General features: G+C 39.8%; 1 protein-coding gene across 1 annotated transcript in view; it reads right to left on the reverse strand.

The window, feature by feature from the left end:
- Positions 1-23,595, reverse strand: part of MICU2 (mitochondrial calcium uptake 2) — a 134,550-nt gene extending 110,955 nt beyond the window's left edge. The window contains exon 1 of the mRNA XM_058547835.1: positions 23,374-23,595. Coding sequence (XP_058403818.1) covers positions 23,374-23,580 — 207 coding nt within the window. The 5' untranslated portion in view covers positions 23,581-23,595. The remainder of the gene's footprint in view (positions 1-23,373) is intronic.
- Positions 23,596-25,195: the final 1,600 nt, after the last annotated feature.

Here is a 25,195-nt window from a genome sequence, read left to right on the forward strand (position 1 = left end):
ACATTATTGGGATTTTAAAAATATTTAAAAATATTTAAAATATTAAAATATTTTAGGGCCGGCCCCGTGGCTTAGCGGTTAAGTGCGCACGCTCCGCTGCTGGCGGCCTGGGCTCGGATCCCAGGTGCGCACTGACGCACCACTTCTCCGGCCATGCTGAGGCCACGTCCCACATACAGCAGCTAGAAGGATGTGCAACTATGACATACAACTATCTACTGGGGCTTTGGGGGGAAAAAAAAGGGGAGGATTGGCATGGATGTTAGCTCAGGGCTGATCTTTCTCACAGAAAAAATAAAATATTTTAAAAATATCGATACACAATAGAAAAAGAGAGTCCTACGTCTAATGCAACTTGCAAATTCACTTCCCAAGTTAATATATTTGTTAAACATGATCATCCACATTCCTTGCTTTTATTTATTTAAAATTTGTGACCATTTGTTTTAGTCAGGTTGTACTCACAAAATATAAAATAAGTTCAAGCGTGAATTTAAACAGTATCAAAGAAAATCTCTGATGTTCTCTTAGATTTCTAATAATTTTTAAATTTAATGCCATGATGCAATATATTACTCGTATTAAAAATCATAACACTGTTAAAAAAGAGACAATAGGACCTGCGCTATGACCCACACCACCAAACCAGGACTTAATACCTAACCTAACTGCAGTTTCAGCCTCTCCCAGGAGTGAAATTTTTTTCTTTTTTTGTGAGGAAGATTAGCCCTGAGCTAACATTCGTTGCCAATCCTCCTCTTTTTGCTGAGGAAGATGGCCCTGGGCTAACATCCTTGCCCATCTTCCTCCACTTTATACGGGACACCACCACAGCATGGCTTGACAAGTGGTACATTGGTATGCTACTGGGATCTGAACCCAAGAACCCTGGGCCGCCCAAGCAGAGCGTGTGCACTTAACTGCTATGCCAGTGGGCCAGCCCCCCAGAAGTGAAATTTTAAACCAATCAGTCTGGAATTTCCTGATCAACACAAGTGAAGTCATCTGCATGACAGACCCTCACTCTTCCCCAAAGAAAGGTGACCTTATCTGAAATCCTTTGTTTTCTTGTCCCAACCTCTTCTGCCTATAAAAGCCCTCCATTTTGTACAGATCCTTGGAGCTCCTTCCTACTTGCTAGATGGGATGTTGCCTGATTCATGGATTGTTGAATAAAGTCAATTAGATCTTCAAATTTACTCACTTGAATTTTTTTTCTAAACAATACCAAGGTTACTTAAAAATAATTTGTCAGGGTGCTGGCCCAGTGGCATAGTGGTTAAGTTCAGTGCGCTCCACTTCAGCAGGCCGGGTCTGCAGGTTTGGATCCCGGGTGTGGACATACACCACTTGTTGGCCATGCTGCAGCGGTGACCCACACATGAAGTGGAGGAAGACTGGCACAGATGTTAGCTCAGGGTTCATCTTCCTCAGCAAAAAAAATAAATAATAATTTGTTAGATAATACTTTTAGCAACATTGGAAAAGCCCACCAAAAGAAAGTTATTGGAAGTTTGTCCCATTGGGTCCTATATTCATCATAAGCTCTCATTCTTTTTTTTTTTTTTTTAATTAATTAATTTATTTTTTTCCCCAAAGCCCCAGTAGATAGTTGTACATCATAGTTGCACATCCTTCTAGTTGCTGTATGTGGGACGCGGCCTCAGCATGGCAGGAGAAGAGGTGCGTCGGTGTGTGCCCGGGATCCGAACCCGGGCCGCCAGCAGCGGAGCGCGCGCACTTAACCGCTAAGCCACAGGGCCGGCCCATAAGCTCTCATTCTTCATGAACTCTGTTAAGTTAACCCCTCTGCCCCTAACTCTGGGTTTTTCTCTCTAGTAGCAGTCATTACAGATCCCTCTGACAGGGCCTATGTTTCTCTGATTTTACCTCCTAATTTTCCAGAGCAGTTTACAATCAGGTTCTTTGGCTTTTTTTTTTTTAAATAGAAGGAAAGTATGGAATTAGGTCTATAGCCAGCTTCTAGAATTAACCATACCCTCTGCATTTACTCCTGTTACAATGAAAGAAGAATCTCTGTTACTATCAAAGACAGTGAATGGAATACGATGTTCTGCCATATTTTTTCCTTGACAAAAGCCTCAAATCCAAATTCCAAGTGTTAAGTGAGCATAAGCGAGGCTATTGTGTTACGCTAAATGGTCCCAGCCCCTCCTCTGTGTGACTACTCACTGCTCTGTACGTACTCTAAAAAATTCACATGCTCTCCTGATTTATGGCCTCTGCTTACGTATGTACTTCCCAATAGCTTGATAAATTAAAACTTTGTTCTATGAGTTTCTCTCCAGGAACAGGCTTACCACAGATGGGAAACACACCTACACGGTATGCATCACAGCTGACAGAAGATTGGAACAACGTCATGCCTGGAGCCCATCATGCCTGGAGACCAACATCCCTGGACCCCCTCCTCAATGCCCATTTTCCCTATATAACTGCCTCAAGATTCTGTAATCCCTGAAGATGGTTTTTTGAGACATTAATCTGCTATCTTCCCGATTACGCTGGCTAATGGAAACAAAACTTCCTTTCTCAATCCCTAACTCGTGATTAATTGGCTCAGATTGCGGCAAGCAGAGTAAGCCTATTGCTGGGTAACACAGGTCAGTTATAAAAATAAGTAAAATATAAGAAGATTTAAGACTTATGAGTCAGTCTAGATACTTATTTAGAGAGACTTCTATTTATTAATCCTCAAACGATGTAGTTTATCTACCATGATTTGACCACAGTGACAGAACAGCATCTTTTCCTGACCACTCTTAGCCTGTTCTACCTTTCTTTCTCCTCCCCTCAGCACTGGGAAATCACTATCCGATCCAAGGGAAACCTTCTCCTTTCACGTTTCTTTGAAAGGCATTTCCATGCCCATGATTTCTCTTCTGAAGTCTAAGGTTTTGTCAAACAATATACGTATCTCAATTTAAGTTACAAAAATGTAGCCAAATTCTCACATTCTGAGGCAATGACAACTAGGTCACGACTGCCACCTGGCCAAAAGGGATTAAGACACCACTGACTCTAAGATGTATCCTGATTTCAGATATGTTAAAATGTTTAAAAAAAAAGTGTCCTAGAATGAATGAAATATAAGTACAAGAGTGCTGTGATACTCTATTTAATTAATTCCCTTTAATAAGAATTTTTAAAGTTATTTAATATTTTAACAAATTATATTTAAATATTTAGAAAAATGCTATGAATCAGAATATAAAAAATAATTTCTGAGCTTAAAGGCTAATAATAGTGTTAAAGAGGCTATATATTAGATATGCTCATAAGAAAATGCAAATCCTAATTAACGGCACAAACCAAAATACTACGAAAAGTTAAAGAAAGGAGAATATTAAAGTAGGCTTCATGGAGATCATTTCCGTGGATATAATGAGGATGGTCAGAGGAGGAGATTCCTACTCATTAGCAGGAACTGATAAAGGAGAAACTGATAATTATCACGGATGTCAAAATTTAAAATTAAAGGCATGAAAAATTAGTTCTGAGAAGAAAGCATCAGAAAGTTTGTAAGAGCTAATGCTGTTTGTTTTTTTTTTTTAATTTTTTTTGTGAGGAAGATCAGCCCCGAGCTAATATCCACTCCAATCCTCCTCTTTTTCTTGCTGAGGAAGACCAGCTCTGAGCTAACATCTACTGCCAATCCTCCTCCTTTTTTTCCCCAAAGCCCCAGCAGATGGTTGTATGTCAGAGTTGCACATCCTTCTAGTTGCTGTATGTGGGACGCCACCTCAGCACGGCTGGAGAAGCAGTGCGTCAGTGCGTGCCTGGGATCCGAACCTGGGCCGCCAGTAGCGGAGCGTGCACACTTAACTGCTAAGCCACGGGGCCGGGCCCCAGAGCTAACGCTGTTTTGTAATCCAAGTTTCTAATAGATTAATATTGCTGCAGTCTGCCTTAAACCCTTAAAAAACACTCAATCATAATCTAAGATGGGTAGGATTAAAAGGCAAAATATCAGTTTAGAAATATGGATCAAGAAGGTCACTATATGGGATCTAAATACAAAACCACACCAACACAACATTATTTCTAAGATATGTTCGCATGTAAGGCATTTTATCATGCCTGCAAGATATTTACATGGATCCATCTTAAAAGTGTTTTTCCTCTAAGTTCTTTTTACTTAAATAAAAGCAAATTAAAACATCAAGAGACATGAAAAGATATTTATAAAATGTTAATAATGGAGTGACGTCAGCATCATGGCGGAGTGAGCTTTCCCGTGAATTCTTCCCCCACAAGATACAACAAAAGTAACAGCCACGGACCAACAACGGAATCCCAGACAGTGAAAAGCTGGAGCGGAGGGATTCACACTGCCGCACATCTGAGAGCGGAACGTGCTGGGCCCCCGGAGGAAGTGGGGAGAGGTAAGGAGAACTCCGCTCCCTCCCCATCAGATCAGCGATCCGGTCCGCGCGGCTCCCAGAGAGGGGGGAGGGGCGGCCCTCGGCGGGAAACTGTAGCTCTTCGGGCGCTCTCAGCCAGTGGGAAACTCCCGCACAGAGGGCTCAGAGGAGCCACAGGGCTACCATCAACATCTGAGCAACCCAGAGAGCGGATAAAGAGGGGCAAACGAGAAGCCTCCCACGTCAGGGACCCAGAGGGCAAAAGAGAGAGCTCCCCCCTCCCCGCAACCCGGAGTCTGCAGCTCGACCAGATCTAGCGGTCCGAGGCAGACCTGAATAAACTGGACTGGACCCGTGGATCGCAGTGGGGAAAAGAAACAAAACAAAACAAAACAAAACTGCGGATCGCAGCAGAAAAACTGGGGCAGAGCGCAGGGGGCTTAGACTACACAGCCCTTTACCACCAGACAGTGGCGGCAGGTGGAAATTGCAACCAGAGACTTCCAGGATGAGGAAAATCAAAACCAACACAGGAACCACAATGCAAAAATATATGAAATCACCAGACCAGAAACAAAATGACAAGCACTCAGAAATCAACTCCGAAGACACAGAAATCCATAAACTAAATGACAGAGACTTCAAAATGGCTATCATAAAAACACTCAACGAAATACGAGACAACACAGACAAACAATTCAATGAGATTAGGAGTTTCTTCACAAAAGAGATTGAAATCATAAAGAAAAACCTATCAGGGCTGATGGAGATGAAGAACACAATGGAGGAGATAAAGGAGAATCTGGAATCTTTAAAGAACAGAGCTGACAATATGGAGGAAAGAATTAGTACTTTAGAGGATAGGAATACAGATATACTCCAGATGGAAGAAGAGAGAGAACTAAGACTAAAAAGAAATGAAGAAAGACTCCGAGAAATATCGGACTCTATTAGAAAATGTAACATAAGAATTATAGGTATCCCTGAGGGAGAGGAGAGGGAAAGAGGAACAGAGAGCCTATTCAAGGAAATAATAGCTGAAAATTTCCCAAATCTGGGGAAGGAGCAGGAAATACCAGTAAGCGAAGCCAACAGGACTCCTATATATATTAACAGACAAAGGCCTTCACCACGACACCTAGTGGTAAGGCTAGCCAGGGTCAACGACAAAGAAACAATATTAAGGGCAGCTAGACAAAAACAAAAAATAACGTACAAAGGAACTCCCATCAGGCTCTCAGCAGATTTCTCAACAGAAACTTTTCAGGCTAGAAGAGACTGGAATGATATATTCAAAATACTAAAAGACAAAAACTTTCAGCCAAGAATACTCTATCCAGCAAAAATATCCTTCAAATATGATGGAGAAATAGTAACTCTCCCAGATAAACAAAAGCTAAGGGAGTTCATGGCCACGAGACCCCCACTACAAGAAATACTCAAGAAGGCCCTCAGGCCTGAAAACAAGAAGAGAAAGGGAACACAAAGCTTGGAGTAAGGAGAAAAGTAGGTAGACAAAATCAGAGAAATAGTAGATCTTTACCGGAATAGGTTAGCAACCACTTAAATACTAAACTCAAAGATCAAAGGAAGAAATTCACCAAAAATAAATTTAACCTCATCACTGTAAACACACAGCCACAACACAAGATAGAATAAGGTATAACAAGAGCAACTTAGAAGGGGAAGAGGAAAGTGACTGAATTGACTTAGTATAAGGAAATAGGAGGCTATCAGATAATGGACTATCTCATACAGAAGATTTTTCGCCCAAACCTCAAGGTAACCACTAAACAAATAATCAAATTAAAACCACATATGATAAACAAAGAGAAAACTAGAAGAATCATAAGACAGAACAACCAAACTGAATTGGCAGTCCAAAACAAATGGGACAAGAAACAAAGGAAATGCAAAAGAACCAGAAAATAAGTGACAAAACAGCAACATTCAACCCTCATATTTCAATAATTACCCTAAATGTAAATGGATTGAACTCTCCAATCAAAAGATACAGAGTGGCAGGATGGATTAAAAAGCAAGACCCAACAATATGCTGCCTTCAGGAAACACATCTTAGCACTAAAGACAAGCACAGGCTCAGAGTGAAAGGATGGAAGACAATACTCCAAGCTAATGGCAAACAAAAGAAAGCAGGTGTTGCCATACTCATATCAGACAAAGTAGACTTCAAGATAAAACAGGTTAAGAAAGACAAAGAAGGGAAATATGTAATGATAAAAGGGACACTCCATCAAGAAGACATATCACTTATAAATATATATGCACCCAACATAGGAGCACCAATGTACATAAAACAACTATTAACAAACCTAAAAGGAGAAATCAACAACAACACAATAATAGTAGGGGATCTTAACACCCCACTTACAGCAATGGATAGATCATCCAGACAAAAAGTTAATAAAGAAATATTAGACTTAAATGAAAAACTGGATGAGATGGACCTAGTAGACATATACAGAGCACTCCACCCAAAAACAGCTGACTACACATTCTTCTCAAGCGCGCATGGAACATTCTCTAGGATAGACCATATGTTGGGAAACAAAGCAAGCCTCAATAAATTTAAGAAGATTGAAATCATAACAAGCATCTTTTCAGACCATAAGGCTATGAAACTGGAAATGAACCAGGAAAAAAAAACTGGGAAAGTGACAAAAATGTGGAGATTAAACAACATGCTACTGAACAACCAATGGATCATTGATGAAATTAAAGGAGAAATCAAAAACTATCTGGAAACAAACGAAAATGATAACATGCCATATCAAACCATATGGGACGCAGCAAAAGCGGTCCTGAGAGGGAAACTCATAGCGATACAAGCCCACCTTAACAAACAAGAAAAAGCCCTAATAGGCAACCTTAAATTACACCTAACAGAACTAGAAAAAGAAGAACAAACAAAGCCCAAAGCCAGCAGAAGGAGAGAAATAATAAAAATCAGAGCAGAAATAAATGATATTGAGACCAAAAAAACAGTAGAAAGGATTAATGAAACAAAGAGTTGGTTCTTCGAGAAGATAAACAAAATAGACAAACCCTTAGCCAGGCTAACTAAGAAAAAAAGAGAAAAGGCTCAAGTAAATAAAATTAGAAATGAAAGAGGAGAAATTACAACGGATACCATGGAAATACAGAGGATTATAAGAGAATACTATGAGAAATTATATGCCAACAAATTGGACAATCTAGAAGAAATGGATAAATTCTTAGACTTATACAACCTCCCAAAATTGAACCAAGAAGAAATGGAGAATCTGAATAGACCAATCACAAGTAAAGAGATTGAAATAGTAATCAAAAACCTCCCAAAAAATAAAAGTCCAGGACCAGATGGCTTCTCCAGTGAATTTTACCAAACATTCAAAGAAGATTTAATACCCATCCTCCTCAAACTATTCCAAAAAATAGAGGAAGATGGAACACTTCCTGAATCATTCTATGAGGCCAACATCACCCTGATACCAAAACCAGACAAAGACAATACAAAGAAAGAAAATTACAGGCCAATATCGCTGATGAACATTGATGCAAAAATCCTCAACAAAATATTGGCAAACCGAATACAACAATATATTAAAAAGATCATACACCATGATCAAGTGGGATTTATACCAGAGACGCAGGGATGGTTCAACATCCGCAAATCAATCAACGTGATACATCACATCAACAAAACAAAGAATAAAAACCACATGATCGTCTCAATAGACGCAGAGAAGGCATTTGACAAGATACAACATCCATTTATGATAAAAACTCTCAATAAAATGGGAATAGAAGGAACGTACCTCAACATAATAAAGGCCATATATGACAAACCCACAGCTAACATCATACTCAACGGGGAAAGACTGAAAGCCATTCCTCTGAGAACAGGAACGAGGCAGGGCTGCCCACTCTCACCACTCCTGTTCAACATAGTACTGGAGGTTTTGGCCAGAGCAATTAGGCAAGAATAAGGAATAAAAGGAATCCAAATAGGTAACGAAGAAGTGAAACTCTCACTATTTGCAGATGACATGATTGTATATATAGAAAACCCTAAAGAATCTGTTGGAAAACTGTTAGAAACAATCAACAACTACAGCAAAGTTGCAGGGTACAAAATCAATCTACAAAAATCAGTTGCATTTCTATATGCTAATAATGAACTAACAGAAAGAGAGCTCAAAAAGATAATACCATTTACAATTGCATCAAAAAGAATAAAATACCTAGGAATAAATCTTACCAAGGAGGTGAAGGACCTATACAATGAGAACTACAAGACATTATTGAGGGAAATCTACGATGACATAAAGAAATGGAAAGATATCCCATGCACGTGGGTTGGAAGAATAAACATAGTTAAAATGTCTATATTACCTAAAGCAATCTACAGATTCAATGCAATCCCAATCAGAATCCCAATGACATTCTTCACAGAAATAGAAAAAAGAATACTAAAATTTATATGGGGCAACAAAAGACCCCGAATAGCTAAAGAAATCCTAAAGAAAAAGAACAAAGCAGGAGGCATCACAATTCCTGACTTCAAAACATACTACAAAGCAATAGTAATCAAAACAGCATGGTACTGGTACAAAAACAGACACACAGATCAATGGAACAGAATTGAAAGCCCAGAAATAAAACCACACATATACGGACAGCTAATTTTCGACAAAGGTGCTAAGGACATGCAATGGAGAAAGGAAAGTCTCTTCAATAAATGGTGTTGGGAAAACTGGACAGCCACATGCAAAAGAATGAAAGTGGACCATGTGCTATCGCCATTCACAAAAATTAACTCAAAATGGATCAAAGACCTGAAGGTGAGACCTGAAACTATAAAACTCATAGAAGAAAATATAGGCAACACACTATTTGACATTGGGTTTAAAGGAATCTTTTCGGATGACATGCCTACCCAGACTAGGGAAACTGAGAAAAAATAAACAAGTGGGACTTTATCAGACTAAAGAGCTTTTATAAGACAAATGAAACCAGAATCAAGATGAACAAACAACCAACCAGCTGGGAGAGAATATTTGCAAAACATACATCTGACAAGGGGTTGATCTCCATAATATATAAAGAACTCACACAATTGAACAACAAAAAAACAAACAACCCGATCAAAAAATGGGCAGAGGAAATGAACAGACACTTCTCCAAGGAAGATATACAGATGGCCAATAGGCACATGAAAAGATGTTCAACATCACTAATCATCAGGGAAATGCAAATCAAAACAACACTAAGATACCACCTCACGCCCGTTAGAATGGCTATAATCACCAAGACAAAAAACAACAAATGTTGGAGAGGATGTGGAGAAACAGGAACCCTCATACACAGCTGGTGGGAATGCAAATTGGTGCAGCCTCTATGGAAAACGGTATGGAGATTCCTCAAAGAATTAAAAATAGAGATGCCCTATGATCCAGCCATCCCGCTACTGGGAATCTATCCAACGCACCTGAAATCAACAATCCAAAGAGGCTTATGCACCCCTATGTTCATTGCAGCATTATTCACCATAGCCAAGAAGTGGAAGCAACCTAAGTGTCCCTCGACTGACAATTGGATTAAGAAAATGTGGTATATGTATACAATGGAATACTACTCAGCCATAAAAAAAGACAAAATCGTCCCATTTGCAACAACATGGATGGGCCTGGAGCGTATTATGTTAAGTGAAATAAGCCAGAAAGAGAAAGACAAACACTGTATGATCTCACTCATATGTGGAATATAAACCAACACATGGACAGAGAAAACTGGACTGTGGTTACCCGGGAAGTGGGGGTGGGGGGTGGGCACAAGGGGTGAAGGGAGTCATATATGGGGTGATGGACAAAGAAAAATGTACAACCCAAAATTTCACAATGTTAGAAACCATTAAAATATCAATAAAAAAAAAAAAAAAGAAAAAAAAAAAATGTTAATAATGATCAGATGAGAAATCATTAAAATTAAACCTAATGACTAAATCATAATCACAATTACACAAGTAATTTTATTTACTCAGAAAATAATACATTACCTTAATTTACAAAATAACTTTCCTCTTAGAAGATCAAGGTGATTCTCTCACACATCAAGCCACATTTTCATAAACCACAAAAGCATAAGTTTCATAAAGTATGGTTTTAAAATATGTGTTTTCTGAAGTGCAACAACCATTTCTGGTCACCACAAGAGCACTTTTCAAATTGGTAATTTACTAAATTTTCTCACCGAAAATATAAGTTTTATTGGAAAATTCAAAGGCATAATACCTAACGTGCGTTGAGCTCCAAGACAAAGACGACTAGTTTAAAACTCTAAGATTGTTTTCACATTTAATATCACAGTATTATTTTCTATATATAAAACAGATATAAAGAAGGGATCTCTCAAAGGCTGCCCATTTGACTTTCTTCTGGATCTTGAGACGTGTCTCTGACAGAACACAGATAGAAACCACTGCTCTTAGACCCAATACCAACTACTGCCTGTATTAGTTTGCTTGGGCTGCTATAACAAGGTACACAAACTGAGTGGTTTAAACGACAGGAATTTATTGTCTCACAGTTCTCGAGTACAGAAGTCTGAGATGGAGGTGTCTGCAGGGCCATGCTCCCTCTGAAGGCACCAGGGAAGGATCTCTTCCAGGCCTGTCTCCTAGCTTCTGGTAGTTTCCTAGTTTGTGGCAGCATAATTTCAATCTTCACATGGTGCTCTCTCTGTGCAGGCATCTCTTTATCTAAATTTCTCCTTTTTATAAAGACACTAGTAATATTATATCAGGGGCCTAACCTATTCCAATATGATCTCATCTTAACTGTAACTAATTATACCTGGAACGACTCTGTTTCCAAATAAGGTTGCATTTTGAGATAATGGAGGCCAGGATTTCAACATGTATTTTTGGGGGACATAATTCAACTCATAACAGTTCACCCTCTGGCCTTCCAAAATTCACATTCTTCTCCCGTGCAAAACGCATTCATCCCATCTCAACTTCCCCCAAAGTCTTAATCAATTCTAAGTCCAAAACGTCACCTAAACACCTTCAACTAAGTCCGAAATCTCATCATGTAAATAATCTGAATCACTTATGGGTGAGACTCAGAGCATGATCTATCCTGGGGTGAAAAGTCTACTCCTTCTGTGAACCTGTGAAAACAGACAAGTTATCTGTTTCCAAAATACAACTGTGGGACATGCACAGGATAGACATTCCCATTTCACAGGGGAGAAACTGGAAGTGAAAAAAGGGGTGACAGGTCCCAAGCAAGTTTGAAACCTAGCAGGGCAAATTCCGTTAGATTTTAAGGCTTGAGAATAATCCTCTGTGGCTCGGTGCTCTGGGCCCCTGAAGATCATCCTTCCCTTCTCCTGAAAGATAGCCTGTTTGCAGCTACATAGCTCTATCAGTTAGTTTCTTGCCTGTAGAAGCCCAAAAATCCTTCCTTCATTTCATCCCTTCTCCAAGCCGTCAGCAGTTTTTGCTGAGATGGTTCACTGGATTCATGAGTCACATACCTAATCTCTTTAGCAAATGGTTGTCCAGCCACACCTTAGTGTTCTCTGCAGAGCATCTTTCTCATTTTTTTTTGCAATAAAGACAGGCCAATAATTTTCCAAATCTTCAAGTTCTGGTTCCATTTTGTGTAACAATTCCTTCTTTAATTTCTCTCTCTCCTCTCACATCTTACTATGTGCAGCCAAGAGAAACCAGACCATGCCTTCAACACTTTGCTTAGAAGTCTCCTCAGCTAAATAATCACAAGTTCTACTTTACACAAAACAGTAGAACACAGTTCAGCCAAGTACCCTGCCATGTTATAACAAGAACTGCCTTTCCTCCAGTTTCCACTAACATATTTCTCATTTCCATCTGAGACCTGACCAGAAGCAACTTGAACATTCATATTTCTAGCAACAGTCTCTTCAAGGAAGTCTAGACTTTTTCCATCATGTGCCTCAAAACTCTTTCAGCCTCTACCCATCTACCAATTTCAAAGCTACTTCCACAGTTTTAGTTATTTGTTACAGCAGCATAATACTTCCCAGTACCAAAATCTGTTGTTAGTTTGTTCTCCAAAGAAACAGAACCAAGAGGACATTCATATATTATCCTATATGTATAAAGAGAGAGGGAGGGAGGAAGAAATTTATTTTAAGGTATTGGCTCATGGGATTGTGGGGGACGGCAAACTGAAATCTGTGGGGCAAGCTGGCAGGCTGGAATTCGGATAAAATTGATAAGAGACTGGAAATTCAGGCAGGATTTCTATGTTGCAGTCTGGAGACCAAATTACTTCTTCCTATGGAAACCTCAGCTTTGCTCTTCCACTGACCAGATGAGGTTCATTCACATTATGGAGGACGACCTGCTTTACTCAAAGTCTACTGCCATGCGCAGCAGACGTTTCCCTCATGAGGTTTCGGTCGTAGTACAATGATGTTTTGGTGGACAGACTGTATAGTGTGGTGGTCCCATAAGATTAGTACCATATAGGCTAGGTGTGTAGTGGGCTTTACCAGCTAGGTTAAAGTATACTCTATGATGTTCGCACAACGACAAAATCGCCTAACAATGCATTTCTCAGAACGTATCCCCATCTTAAGCAATGTATGACTGTACTGATTTAAATGTTTATCACATCTAAAAACCTACCTTCACAGTAATATCTAGACTGATGTTTAACCAAACAACTAGCCAAGCTGACACATAAAATTAATGATTACACTGACTGCACTGATTTTCTTGCCATCATAAGCAATATGTCTCAATAATATGAAAATGACAATTTCAACAAAGTTTACAACCTTCTTCTTTCATCATTTTTTTTTTCACCACAATGAAAATACCCCAAACCTCAAATACAGTACTAAATTATCAGGAATTCTATAAACAGCAATAATAAGAAATGCCATGAGAAATCTCTGGTGGGGAAGGGTGTATCTTTTGCAACCATGAAAATATCTATCCAACTCGCATTTAATAAGCACCTGCTAAGTGCCAGGCTCTAAGTTCAGCACTAGAGAGACAATATGAAAGAAAAGCTCATTTTATTGAGTTCTTTTATTCTTTGGTAATAATTAATAACTGAAGAAATATAAAAGACAAGCTGGACTGTATCAAATGCCCACAAATCCTCAGCACCGCATATAATGCAACTATGAAATTTTTATCTGGTACCTTTTGTAATAAGTAGTCACCTGGGGGTTTCCCTGTTTCTCGAAACCTGGGTCAAACACTCTTGAACTCTGTACGAGTTATCGATTTATTGTCTCTCAGCTCCTCATCTACCCTTCTTTGCCCTGCTTTGTGATACTGGAACTGAACCTTATAAACTTTTTCTCCTTTGTCAGCTGGAACAATGTTAGCTTCTATCAATAGAGGGCACTGGAGTGACAATACAAGACAACAGGGGCAGGAAGGCACTTCTGCCTTTTTTTATTCTGCGCTGAAGCCCACAGCCCCTCACACACCATCCAGGGCCACTTCCAATCAACCCCAGTGGGCAGATAGAGTAGCTCTGGCTGCACTCTCAGGACACACTCTTCCCACCCTGTGGGCAGCTTCCACGGCAGCTCCAGGGGGCCTTTACGCCACACACAATCCACCAGGCCACCTATTATGAGCAGCTCCAGGGAGCCACGTCTGCAGTAGCTCTGGCCATGCCCACAGGCCACATTCTCCCACTCAGTGGGTTGATTCCATAGACCAGTTCCAGCCCACACACACCTTCCAGCAATGACAGGCTTCTTCTACAGACGACTCTGGTCTGTGCCATCTGGCCAGAGCCACTAATGGCAGGCTTTATATTTTTGTGGTAGCCTTGCCCTCTTCAAAGGGGCAGAATCTCAGCTTTGGGATTGTAGGGAAGATCTTTCTCAGTCCTCAGTTCCTTTACTGTCCACTCTGCCTTGGCCTAGAGGCAGCAGTTACTTTTTGGCACCTGCTACTTCTGGACCTCTTAAATTCCTCTTTGACTCCTTTAGTAGTCAATCATCTTTTACTAGATAATTCTTTATGTTAAATTTCCCTGTTCAAATTATTGGTTTAGTTTCTGTCTCCCAACTGGACCCTGACAGAGATAATCCCACCTTTAATTTCACAATCTGTGAATGTTCAAAATCGTTCCAGCAACTAATTGTTAAAATGTCCATACTACCCAAAGTGATTTACAAATTCGATGCAATCCCTATCAAAATCCCAATGGCATTCTTTACGGAAATAGAAAAAAAAATCCTAAAATTTATATGGAATCACAAAAGACCCTGAAAAGTCAAAGCAATCTTGAGCAAGAAGAACAAACCTGGAGGCATTATATTCCTGATTTCAAAACCTATTACAAAGCTACAGTAATCAAAACAGTATGGTACTGGCATGAAAACAGATACATAGACCAATGGAACAGAATAACAGCCCAGAAATAAAACTCAAACATTTACAGTCAACTGATCTTCGATAAGGGTGCCAAGAACAAACAATGGAGAAAGGATAGTCTCTTCCACAAAAGGTGTTGGGAAAACTGGATATCCACAGGCAGAAGAATGAAATTGGACCCTTATCTCATACGATATACAAAAATTAACTCAAAATGGATTAAGGATTTAAATGTAAGAACTGACACAGTAAAACTATGATACAAAAACATAGGGGAAGAGCTTCTTGACATTGGGCCAGGCAATGATTTTTTGGATACGACACCAAAAGCACAGGCAACAAAAGCAAAAATTACCAAGTGGGACTGCATCAAACTAAAAAGCTACACAGCAAAGGAAACAATCAACAGAGGGAAAGGCAACCTATGGAAGAGGAGAAAATATGTGCAAACCTTCTGATATCTGATAAGGGGTTAATGTGCAAAATATATAAGGGACTCAAACAACTCAATGGCAAAACAAACAAACAAACACACACACACAAACCCATTAAAAAATGGGCAAAGGGGAGCCGGCCCCGTGGCTTAGCGGTTAAGTGCGTGCGCTCCGCTACTGGCTGCCCGGGTTGGGATCCCGGGCGTGCACTGACATACCGCTTGTCAGGCCATGCAGAGGCGGCGTCCCACGTACAGCAACTAAAAGGATGTGCAACTATGACATACAACTATCTACTGGGGCTTTGGGGGGGAAAAAAAAGGAGGAGGAGGATTGGCAATAGATGTTAGCTCAGAGCCAGCCTTCCTCAGCAAAAAGAGGAGGATTAGCATGGATGTTAGCTCAGGGCTGATCTTTCTCAAAAAAACAATTAAAAAAAAAAAAAATGGGCAAAGGACCTGAATAAACATTTTTGAAAAGAAGACATACAAAAGACCAACAGGTATATGAAACGGTGCTCAACATTACTAATCATCAGGGAAATGCAAATCAAAACCACAATGAGCTATCACCTCACACCTGTTAGAATGGACTATCATCAAAAAGACAAGAGATAAGCACTGGTGAGAATGTGGAGAAAAGGGAACCCTTGTACACTGTTGGGAATGTAAATTGGTACAGCCACTATGGAAAACAGTATGAACGTTCCTCAAAAAATTAAAAGTAAAACTACCATAAGATCCGGAATCCTACTTCTGGGTATATATCTAAAGGAAATGAAATCAGTATCTTGAAGAGTTTTACCATGTTCATTGCAGCATTATTCACAATAGCCAACATATGGAAACAACCTGTGTCTGTCAACAGATGAATGGATAAAAAAAAAGATGTGACAGACACACCCACGTGATGGAACACTATTCAGCCTTGGAAAAGGAAATCTTGTCATTTGCAATAACATGGATGAACCTGGAAGACATTACGCTAAGCGAAATAAGCCAGATATAGAAAGACAAATACTACTTGATCTCACTTATGTGTGAAATTTAAAATAGTCAAACTCGGGGCCGGCTTGGTGGCGTAGTGGTTAAATTGGCGCATTCTGCTTTGGCGGTCTGGGGTTCACCGGTTCAAATCCTGGGTGCAGACCTACTCACCGCTCATCAAGCCATGCTGAGGTGGCATCCCACACAGAGGAACTATAAGGACCTACAACTAGGATATACAATTATGTACTGGGGCTTTGGGTAGGAAAAAAAAAAAAAAAAGAGGAAGATTGGCAACAGATGTTAGCTCAGGGCCAATCTTCCTCAAAAAAAAAAAAAACAAAAAATCAAACTCATAGAAGAACAGAGTAGAATGGTGGTTGCCAGCAGCTGGGGGAAATGGGGAAAATGTTGGTCAAAGGGCATAAAGTTTCAGTTACGCAGGATGAATAAATCCTGCAGATCTAATGTAGAGCATGGTGACTATAATTAGTAATACTGCATGTATTGTATATTTGAAATGTGTTAAGAGGGTATATCTTAAGTGTCCACCACACACACACACAGACATATACATACACAAAGTGGTAACTATGTGAAGTGATGGATATGTTAATTAGCTTAATTATGGCGATCATTTCACAATGTATACATATAACAAAACATCAAGTTGTAAACTTTAAATATATACAAATTTATTTGTCAATTATACTTCAATAAAACTGAAGGATAAACAAAATAAACCCTTCCAGGAATGCTGCTAAAAATTTGGGAATGGGAGAAACTCACATTCTCCTTGCTTCCTCCCTTGGCATCACTTTCATCCAGTGCTACTTCTGCTTAAACCACAGGAAGCTTGTGTAACTCTGTCCAAGCATCTGTGAATATCCTAGACTTTACTAGACTGGGTAGTAGATGCGGAAATCAAAAGGTTATGGAGAATTCAGCCTTTCCAATCCTGTCGCTCCCTCTCCCTTCTGTTTCTATGCCCAGATTTCCCTATAGGCTCCAAATTCTTCTGCTTCTACTACGCAAAGCAGCCATCCCTCACTTCTGAAGCATGAGCCAGCTGCATTCAGGTTCTTAGCAGGCTTACTCTCTACCTGAAACACTTATCATGTAAAGCAAAACTATTCTCTCCCTAAGAGGAATTTTAGCCAGTTTTAAGATACAGATCTTGTTATATTTATATCTTCAGGCAGTGTAATCAATATTATACAAAGTGTGTATTATGCATTTAGTTACATTACCAAAATATAGTGTTTATTAATATAGTTGGTTTTTGCCATATATCAAGATCATTTTCCAAATTTAAAAGTAATTGGCTTGAGGTTTACAAGTTGAAGCATCTCAGTAACTGGAATAAAAATGAAATTTATTTTATACAAATTCTAAAATTAATTTTGATATTTTAATGTGATAACTCAGGACAAAAGCTTCCTGTATAAAGACAAATATAAATGCTAATAATATGAACTAAAAATTAAATCTCATATACAGTAAAAGGTGAAACAGACTCATCCTTAAACTTTTTTTTTTTTTTTAAAGATTTTATTTATTTATTTATTTTCCCCCAAAGCCCCAGTGGATAGTTGTATGTCATAGCTGCACATCCTTCCAGTTACTGTATGTGGGACACGGCCTCAGCATGGCCGGAGAAGCGGTGCGTCGGTGCGTGCCCGGGATCCGAACCCGGGCCGCCAGCAGTGGAGCGCGCGCACTTAACCGCTAAGCCACGGGGCCGGCCCATCCTTAAACTTTTGAGATAAAGGTATACCTATTATTTTACATTATAGATTTCATCAATTTACTCACCCATTCAATAAGAATTTACCACACCTACTACACACGTGACTCTTTCCTAGGCCCTTGGGATATAGCAGAAAAGAACAAGGCTTCTTATTTACTTATGTTTTCTACTAGGAATATGGCATGACTTGTCTCTATGACTCCAAGTGTGTAAATGAGTATATATAGGATATTTAGCAACTTAGCTAATTCTAAACATTTCTAGATATTGCTTGTCTATTATTTCTCTAAATGCCAAACCAATGTTAGACAAGGTCACTTTGTTTCGTACTGCAGTTCATTCACTCACTCTCTGGATACTGTGGGTGTTAAGAATTGGCCACCTCAAAATATGTCGCTTTACCCTGATTATTTTCTCTTAAAGAAACTTTGACACACCCCTCCCCCCACCAACTGCCTAAAAGACTTTAACTCTGGCATGGATAGACTGGGAAGGTCCTTGCTAAGCCCATTCCAAGTAAAAGCTGAAGTTATCCTTTGTAAGAGATATTTACATTTCTAAGGGAAATCTCCATTTGTAAAGGTATCTCCCTCTCTGTACCAGTAAGAAGGTGGGATGACCTTATCTCTAGAAACTCTTATCAGTGCAGAAGGTGAGGACTTAAATCTGCATACTCTTGTTTACTGTGCTTTCTGGTAATCTTCCATAGCTGACTCGGACCCCCACCAACATCCACCTCTGCCTCCCTGAATACGCTATTTAAGGTGAAAACCTCCACCATTTGTAGATACTCAGTTTCCCTGGGTCTCTCCCATGTATACATGTTATAAAGCTTTGTTTGATATGCTCTTGCTACTTGGTCTCATGTCAATTTAATTTGTAGCCCACCCAGAAAGGACCCAGAGTGGGTAGAAGACAGTCTTCCTCCCCTTCAATACTAAACATTTATTTTGTGGCTGTGATTGTTTTTAGGCACTAAGAATACAGAGATGAAAAAGACAAGAGGCCATTCTAGTAGGGGAAGACAAAAAAACCAAGTAGATAAAAATAATTTCAGAGAGTGATAAGTTCTACGAAAGAAAAGAAACAATGATTAAATGTTAACAGAGAAAAGAATTCCAAAGATTTATGAATACAAACATAAATAAACATATCAAAGTCAATCTAATACCTATGAATCTATATAATAAAGAATTTGGATTTATTTAGAATAAACATTTATACAGTATTATGGACTAGGTTATGCAAAATAATTTTACTTAAAAAATTTTTTTAAATGTAGTGGACAAATTTTTCATTAAAAAGCAAATCAAAAAAATCCTATTATGAAGTCAGGGAAACATACAGTATCTAATATCACATATAATTTGAAAATTAATATAAGGCCAAAAAACAGAAAAATTTAGAGAATTAAATATTCAAACAATTAACAAACAAATAAGAACAAAATAAAATATCACTTGTCAACTGTGAACTATATTGCATTTTACTTTGGCTTTATGTTTCTTTTTACTTTTTCCCCTTCCAGGTTTAGGTCTTATTACAATGATTTATAATACCAATGGTTCAGAAGAACTTTTATTTTTAGTTTGATCTTACATGCCGTTGAGGAGGTACTTAGCAATATGAAGATCTGTTTGTATTCATCAGTTTTGGTTTACTAATATATTATTTCTAGCTTGTAATAACAAAATATAAGAACAGCTATAAAACTTATTATTGAAATTTCTGAAGAAAATAATTTTGCTTCGCAACTCTAAAACTCTCTTAGCTCCTAATTGCTTTCCCCACTGAAATAACTCTTTATATTTTTTAATATGTCAAGATTTATCAAGAATGCAGGTATCCTTTTAAAGCAGAATGAATTGAAATAATAGAATAATTTTGTCTTCTCCTTTCTCTCATTTCCTATCTGATTTTGCTACGCTTGACTCACATATAATATTGTAAACGGAGTAACACTTTTTTAAAATCTTAGAAGTTTTCAAATATTCTTACGTGTTTCGGAAGAAGCAGTTTAATAAAAGTAACTGATATGCTGACATGCTCTAAAGCAAGTTCCCTAAGGAAGTCTGTAGGAGGCAATATTGTAGCCCAGTTGTAATCACTAAACAGTTTCTGAAACAATACGATTACATTTTACATAAGACTTCTGCAACTCAGACTCTTTGCAAATCTATCTTCTAAACGTCTTTCAGATTTATCCACTAATTTAGCCATCATCAACTCTCTCCTGAATATTGCAACAGCTCCCTTACTCCAGTTTTCAATTCATTCCCTTCACTAAAGTCTCAATTTCCAAAGGTCAAAGCCAAATTTGTGATACAGTCATATATGTAATTCTTTATGCGTTAAGTAACGTGATACGGTGGCAGTTTAATAAAGACTCTAATTTCAAAGAAGTGATACTTTGAGACACCTACAACAACTGTAATATAATGGGAAAATATCTGAGATTTCTATTGATGATGAAGTCAGTTACTGTTAATGCTACTGTAGGGGCCAGTCCTGTGGCAGAGCGGTTAAGTGCGCGTGCTCCGCTTCGGTGGCCCGTGCTTTGCAGGTTTGGATCCCGGGTGCACACCGACGCACCGCTTGTCAAGCCGTGCTGTGGTGGCGTCCCATATAAAGTAGAGGAAGATGGGCAAGGATGTTAGCTGAGGGCCAATCTTCCTCAGCAAAAAGAGGAGGATTGGCAACGGATGTTAGCTCAGGGCTAATCTTCCTCACAAAAAAAGAAAAAAAAAATACTACTGTAGCTTGTTGCCTACATTCATAATTGAAAAAAATGTTAAATTATAGGTCAATGAAAATAAAAATGTAATCTTTTTCTATCTAAGTTCACAGACACCCTGAATTCTATGTCTGGATTTTTTGGGGTCCATGAGGGTTAAGAACCCCTACAATGGCTCCTCGCTGTCCTCAAGATAAAAATTTGTTATATGGCTTAAGGGGTGCTTCATGATCTCATTCCCTGCCACCACTCACCCCCGGTTTGAACCTCATCTTTTGCAACTCACATTCTACTGAGTCAAACTCTTACCTGCAAACCTCTGCAATGCTCTTCCCTTTGCCTGCAAAATTCTTCCCATTCCCTTTGCTCAGCAAACTCCCAATCATCTTACAGGTGTCAGTTTATATATCATTGCTTCAGGAAACCAAGATTGTGTTAGGTGCTCTTTCAGTGTGCTCCCATAGCACCTAGCACTTACTATCCTATCACAGCATTTACCACGCTGTATTAAAACTGCCCTCCCCCATTAAACTGTAAGCACTTGAACTGTGTGTGTCTCGGATGCCCACTTCTTGCATACTGCCTGGCACAGAGCAGGCACTTTGATAACTGTAGAAGGCAGAAGGGAAATTCCAATTTACTGGCGGTTTCATGACCTTGAATTTTACCCTTAATTCCTGATTGACCCTCACAAATGCAAGCTGTTGGTCACAATGGGAACCAGAAAAGTGCAGGGTTCAATTAATATAAATTAACTATTTTTACCAGAAAAATCACTTAGTGTGATGATTGAAAATGAAGGACATTATCACTATTATTACAAATCCATATCAGAAAGATTTTACCATCTTGCAATATTAAGTCAAGTAACTATACTAATACATAAAATAAAATTGTATGAAGAGATAGTATGTATCTCAGTAATTCTCAACTACGCACACATGACTTCGTGGTGGTGGTGGAGGGATTAACACGCCCTCTCTTAGGGAAGTGTTATCAGAATCAATGAGGTGGAGGTAGGGTTTTCAAACTACGGGCCTCTCAATTCCTGCTGTATTCAGCCACTGCTGCTGAGAGGAATGTGTGGTCATCTTCAAGTCCACTGTAGTGGTAAAAGGATGAGAACCACTGTCTTAAATTGGTCCAACAGCAGATCAAGCAAATGCTGAGTCAACAGACCTTGCAAAAAAAATTAATAAAATAGTTTCTGTATTATTTTACCTAGGCTGAAAGTACCAAAGGTTGGGGGGAGGAGTGGGAGCTGGGGAGAATTCAAAATACTACACTGGTGTAAATTTTTCAGTGTCACATCAGGAGTTTAAACCACAAACAAACTAGAAGTGCGCCAGAAAAAAGCAATGAGACAGATGAACTGAAACCAGAATCTACAAATTGCTGAGGGGGTAAAATTGAAGTCATGTTCTGGGGACAGGGAATGAACCACTTTGATTGGGAGGTGTTTCTGAGTAGTGATAGGTCAGAGTGTTACTACAGAGGGCTCTGAATGACCAAATTAAAAAACGTGGATTTTACTCTAGGCAGAATGAGGCACTCATGGTTTCTGAAGAAGGGTACATTATGTGGTTAAAGTGATACTCTTGGGGAGATTAACCTAAGGGTCCTAAACGTGAATTAAGGGGTTGAGAACAGAGGCAAAAAAACCAATGATGAATAATAAATTTAATTGCTTGACACAACATTAACTAACAAAAATGCCACGAAATACTAAAGACAGATCCTTCCACTTGTGACTAGAAATGGTATGAGGATGGGGGAAGAGTTACTGCACGTATTACCTACGTAGCATCTTAATTTAATACAATGAAAAATATCATTTGTTAACACCTAATTTTAATTCACAAGGCCTGTTTTCCTCTCTTTTGTTGTATCTGATGGTTCCTTTAGTTTTTCATTAGAAAGGCATAATGTAAATCTAACAAACAAGAAAAGAATAAGATACTACTATTAATTTTCAAAAAAATTCACAAAAAACATTAAAATTAAAATGTCCATGAAATATTTTAAAAGTAGTACTCTTTTTCAAATTTTCAAATCTTTTATGTGACAATTTTCTATTGAACTAGGAAACTTGACCTTTACCTTGAACACACGGAGGTTTCAGAAGAAACATCTTTTGCTTAGTACTTGCAGTCCACTGAAGCATTAAGCTTTAGGATCATCTAATAACGTTCCTTACAGTTGATCACAAAATCTGGAAATTATCAGCCGGTTAATTTTATGGTTGACATTTTTATGATTAAAAAAATGTCATCTATTAGGACTTCACCATGCTATGTAAAAGCTATGTCAGTGGAGCGACTGGACACACACTCCACGCAGACCTGAGAGCCTCCACGCACCAGGGAGGGCGGGAGGAGGGCCAGGGGTAGTGAGAAACGTGCACACTAGGAGCGCTGAACTCAGACACACCCACACTCATCACCCCGAAGTCTGCGTCGTCGGTTTTCCGTTCCGCAGGGTTCTCCCAGGAGAGGCTGCCTCTCCCGTCACTGGCCTCGAGTGTGCTCGCGGGCGTGGTAGGGGTTGAGGCGAGCAACGAGCACCTGTCGGGGGTCTTCAGCGCGGTGCCCTCACCCTGGCTCTGAAGGACCGCCGGCTCCCGACCCCTCCCCATACCGGGCGTCTGAGACTGGCTGGGGCTAGCGGAAAGGGCCCGGCCGGTACCTGGGCGAAGACGGTGAGGCTGCCCTCGGGCGCCGCGACATTCACTCGGCCGTGGTACCATGCCACTCCTGCTCCTGCCAGGGCCACGCCGGCCACTGCCGCCGCCACGGGACCGGGGCGCAAGGCCCGCCGGCCGGCAGCGACTCCGCGACGCAGTCTTTCGCCCCAGGCCGCCAGCCGAGCGCCTGTGGCCGCAACAGCCGCCATCTTTGCGGAAGCGCCCCATAGCAGCGCTGCGTTCCGCCGCGGCCCACGACCCGAGCGTTCCCGCGCGGCCGCGGATCTCGCGAGACCCGGGCGGCCTTCGCCCCGCCTCCCAAACCTGCGTCTTGTGTCCGAATGGCTGGCGAAGCTCGGAGGGTGGGAGGGGATCTCGGTTCAGGGAACGCCTTCTACTGCACGGTGAATGGGACAACTGCAAAAGGTTCCGAACACAACCCAGACAGGCTCCCCAATCAAATACAAGATAGACCCCCTGTTGTGTAGGAAGGTTGCACCGTTTGCGTAAGGGCGGTGTGTCATCCAGAGGAAAGCACCAGCGGGTGAGCTAGGCAACTCTGGTAATAATTGTGGTAAATTGTGTAGATTGCCTGTCGGATGGGTATGATCTTAAGAGTGGAATCTCATCTCTGAAGTGGTGGGGGCGTGGAACTGAAAAATTCTGCATATTCCTGAAAACTAAATTTGCCCTAAAGTCCACAAGCCTACCTATATTAAGAATTTCTTACAACTATTTATATCATGTTATTCACAAATGTACCTAAGCTGCAGATACTGTCTCACAGACCGTTTAAAAGAATATCGGTTAACTCGCCCAGCCTCTAGTAAACAACCCTTGTTAAAAAATGTATGTTCTCCTTGTCTCACTTTAACAGGTAAGCAAACTTTTTTTTAATTTATTTTTTAATTGTGGTAAGATATACATAACGCTAACATTTTTAACCATTTTTAAGTGTGCGGTTCAGTGGCATTAAGTACGTTCCTTCACACTGTGCAACCATCGCCACGGGCCATCTCCAGAATTTTTTTTATCTTGCAAAACTGGCAAACAAACAAAAAAATGTCTTCCCTCTCTGTCTTGTTCATCCTTCCTATTCTCATATTCTTGACTGCTCTTTCGTTTTTGTTAAATTATATTCTATCCCAGCCTTCTAATTTTGATGAAGTATTTTCTTATGACCTCCCAGATAAAGCCACTCTATTTCAGGCAATCATTATTTGCTGAATGTTGAATTTAAACTCTGTTCTGATAAAGTGTTCGATTGTATCTATTATCCCATCTGGGACCAAGTCCGATGCAGCAGCACACCTACCCCATGTCTCTATCATCAGGGACCCAGATGTTTAACCTAGCACAGGCTTGAAACAGTAGTACCTCAGTCCTTGTTGTTTCGTTGGTCGTAAGAAATTATTTAGCTGAGGCAGATGACTTCCCTTTATTTTGTAGCCTCTGATTCTCCATTCTTTGGTCTTTACTTTTCAGAGTAAATTTACTTACTAAACTTTGTTGAGCCTCTGAAATGTCCCTGGCCGTTTGAAGCTTTACTTGGGCATGCAGTCAGTAACTTAGAGCCAAAGTCAAAGTGCCAAGAGCCCTGGTCATATAATCACTGCCATCTTCAAGTTTTGTAAAACAAACAAAAAAACCAAAAACAAACAAGTGCCACACTAAATCCAATTTGACCACTTAATTCCGTGGATCATTTTGTCATGATCCTCCCTGAGTTTCTTTTTTTTTTTTGTGAGGAAGCTCAGCCCTGAGCTAACATCCATGCCAATCCTCCTCTTTTTGCTGAGGAAGATTGGCCCTGGGCTAACATCC

The sequence above is a fragment of the Diceros bicornis genome, chromosome 9 (genome assembly GCF_020826845.1).
Source record: "Diceros bicornis minor isolate mBicDic1 chromosome 9, mDicBic1.mat.cur, whole genome shotgun sequence".
NCBI classification, from domain to species: Eukaryota; Metazoa; Chordata; class Mammalia; order Perissodactyla; family Rhinocerotidae; genus Diceros; species Diceros bicornis.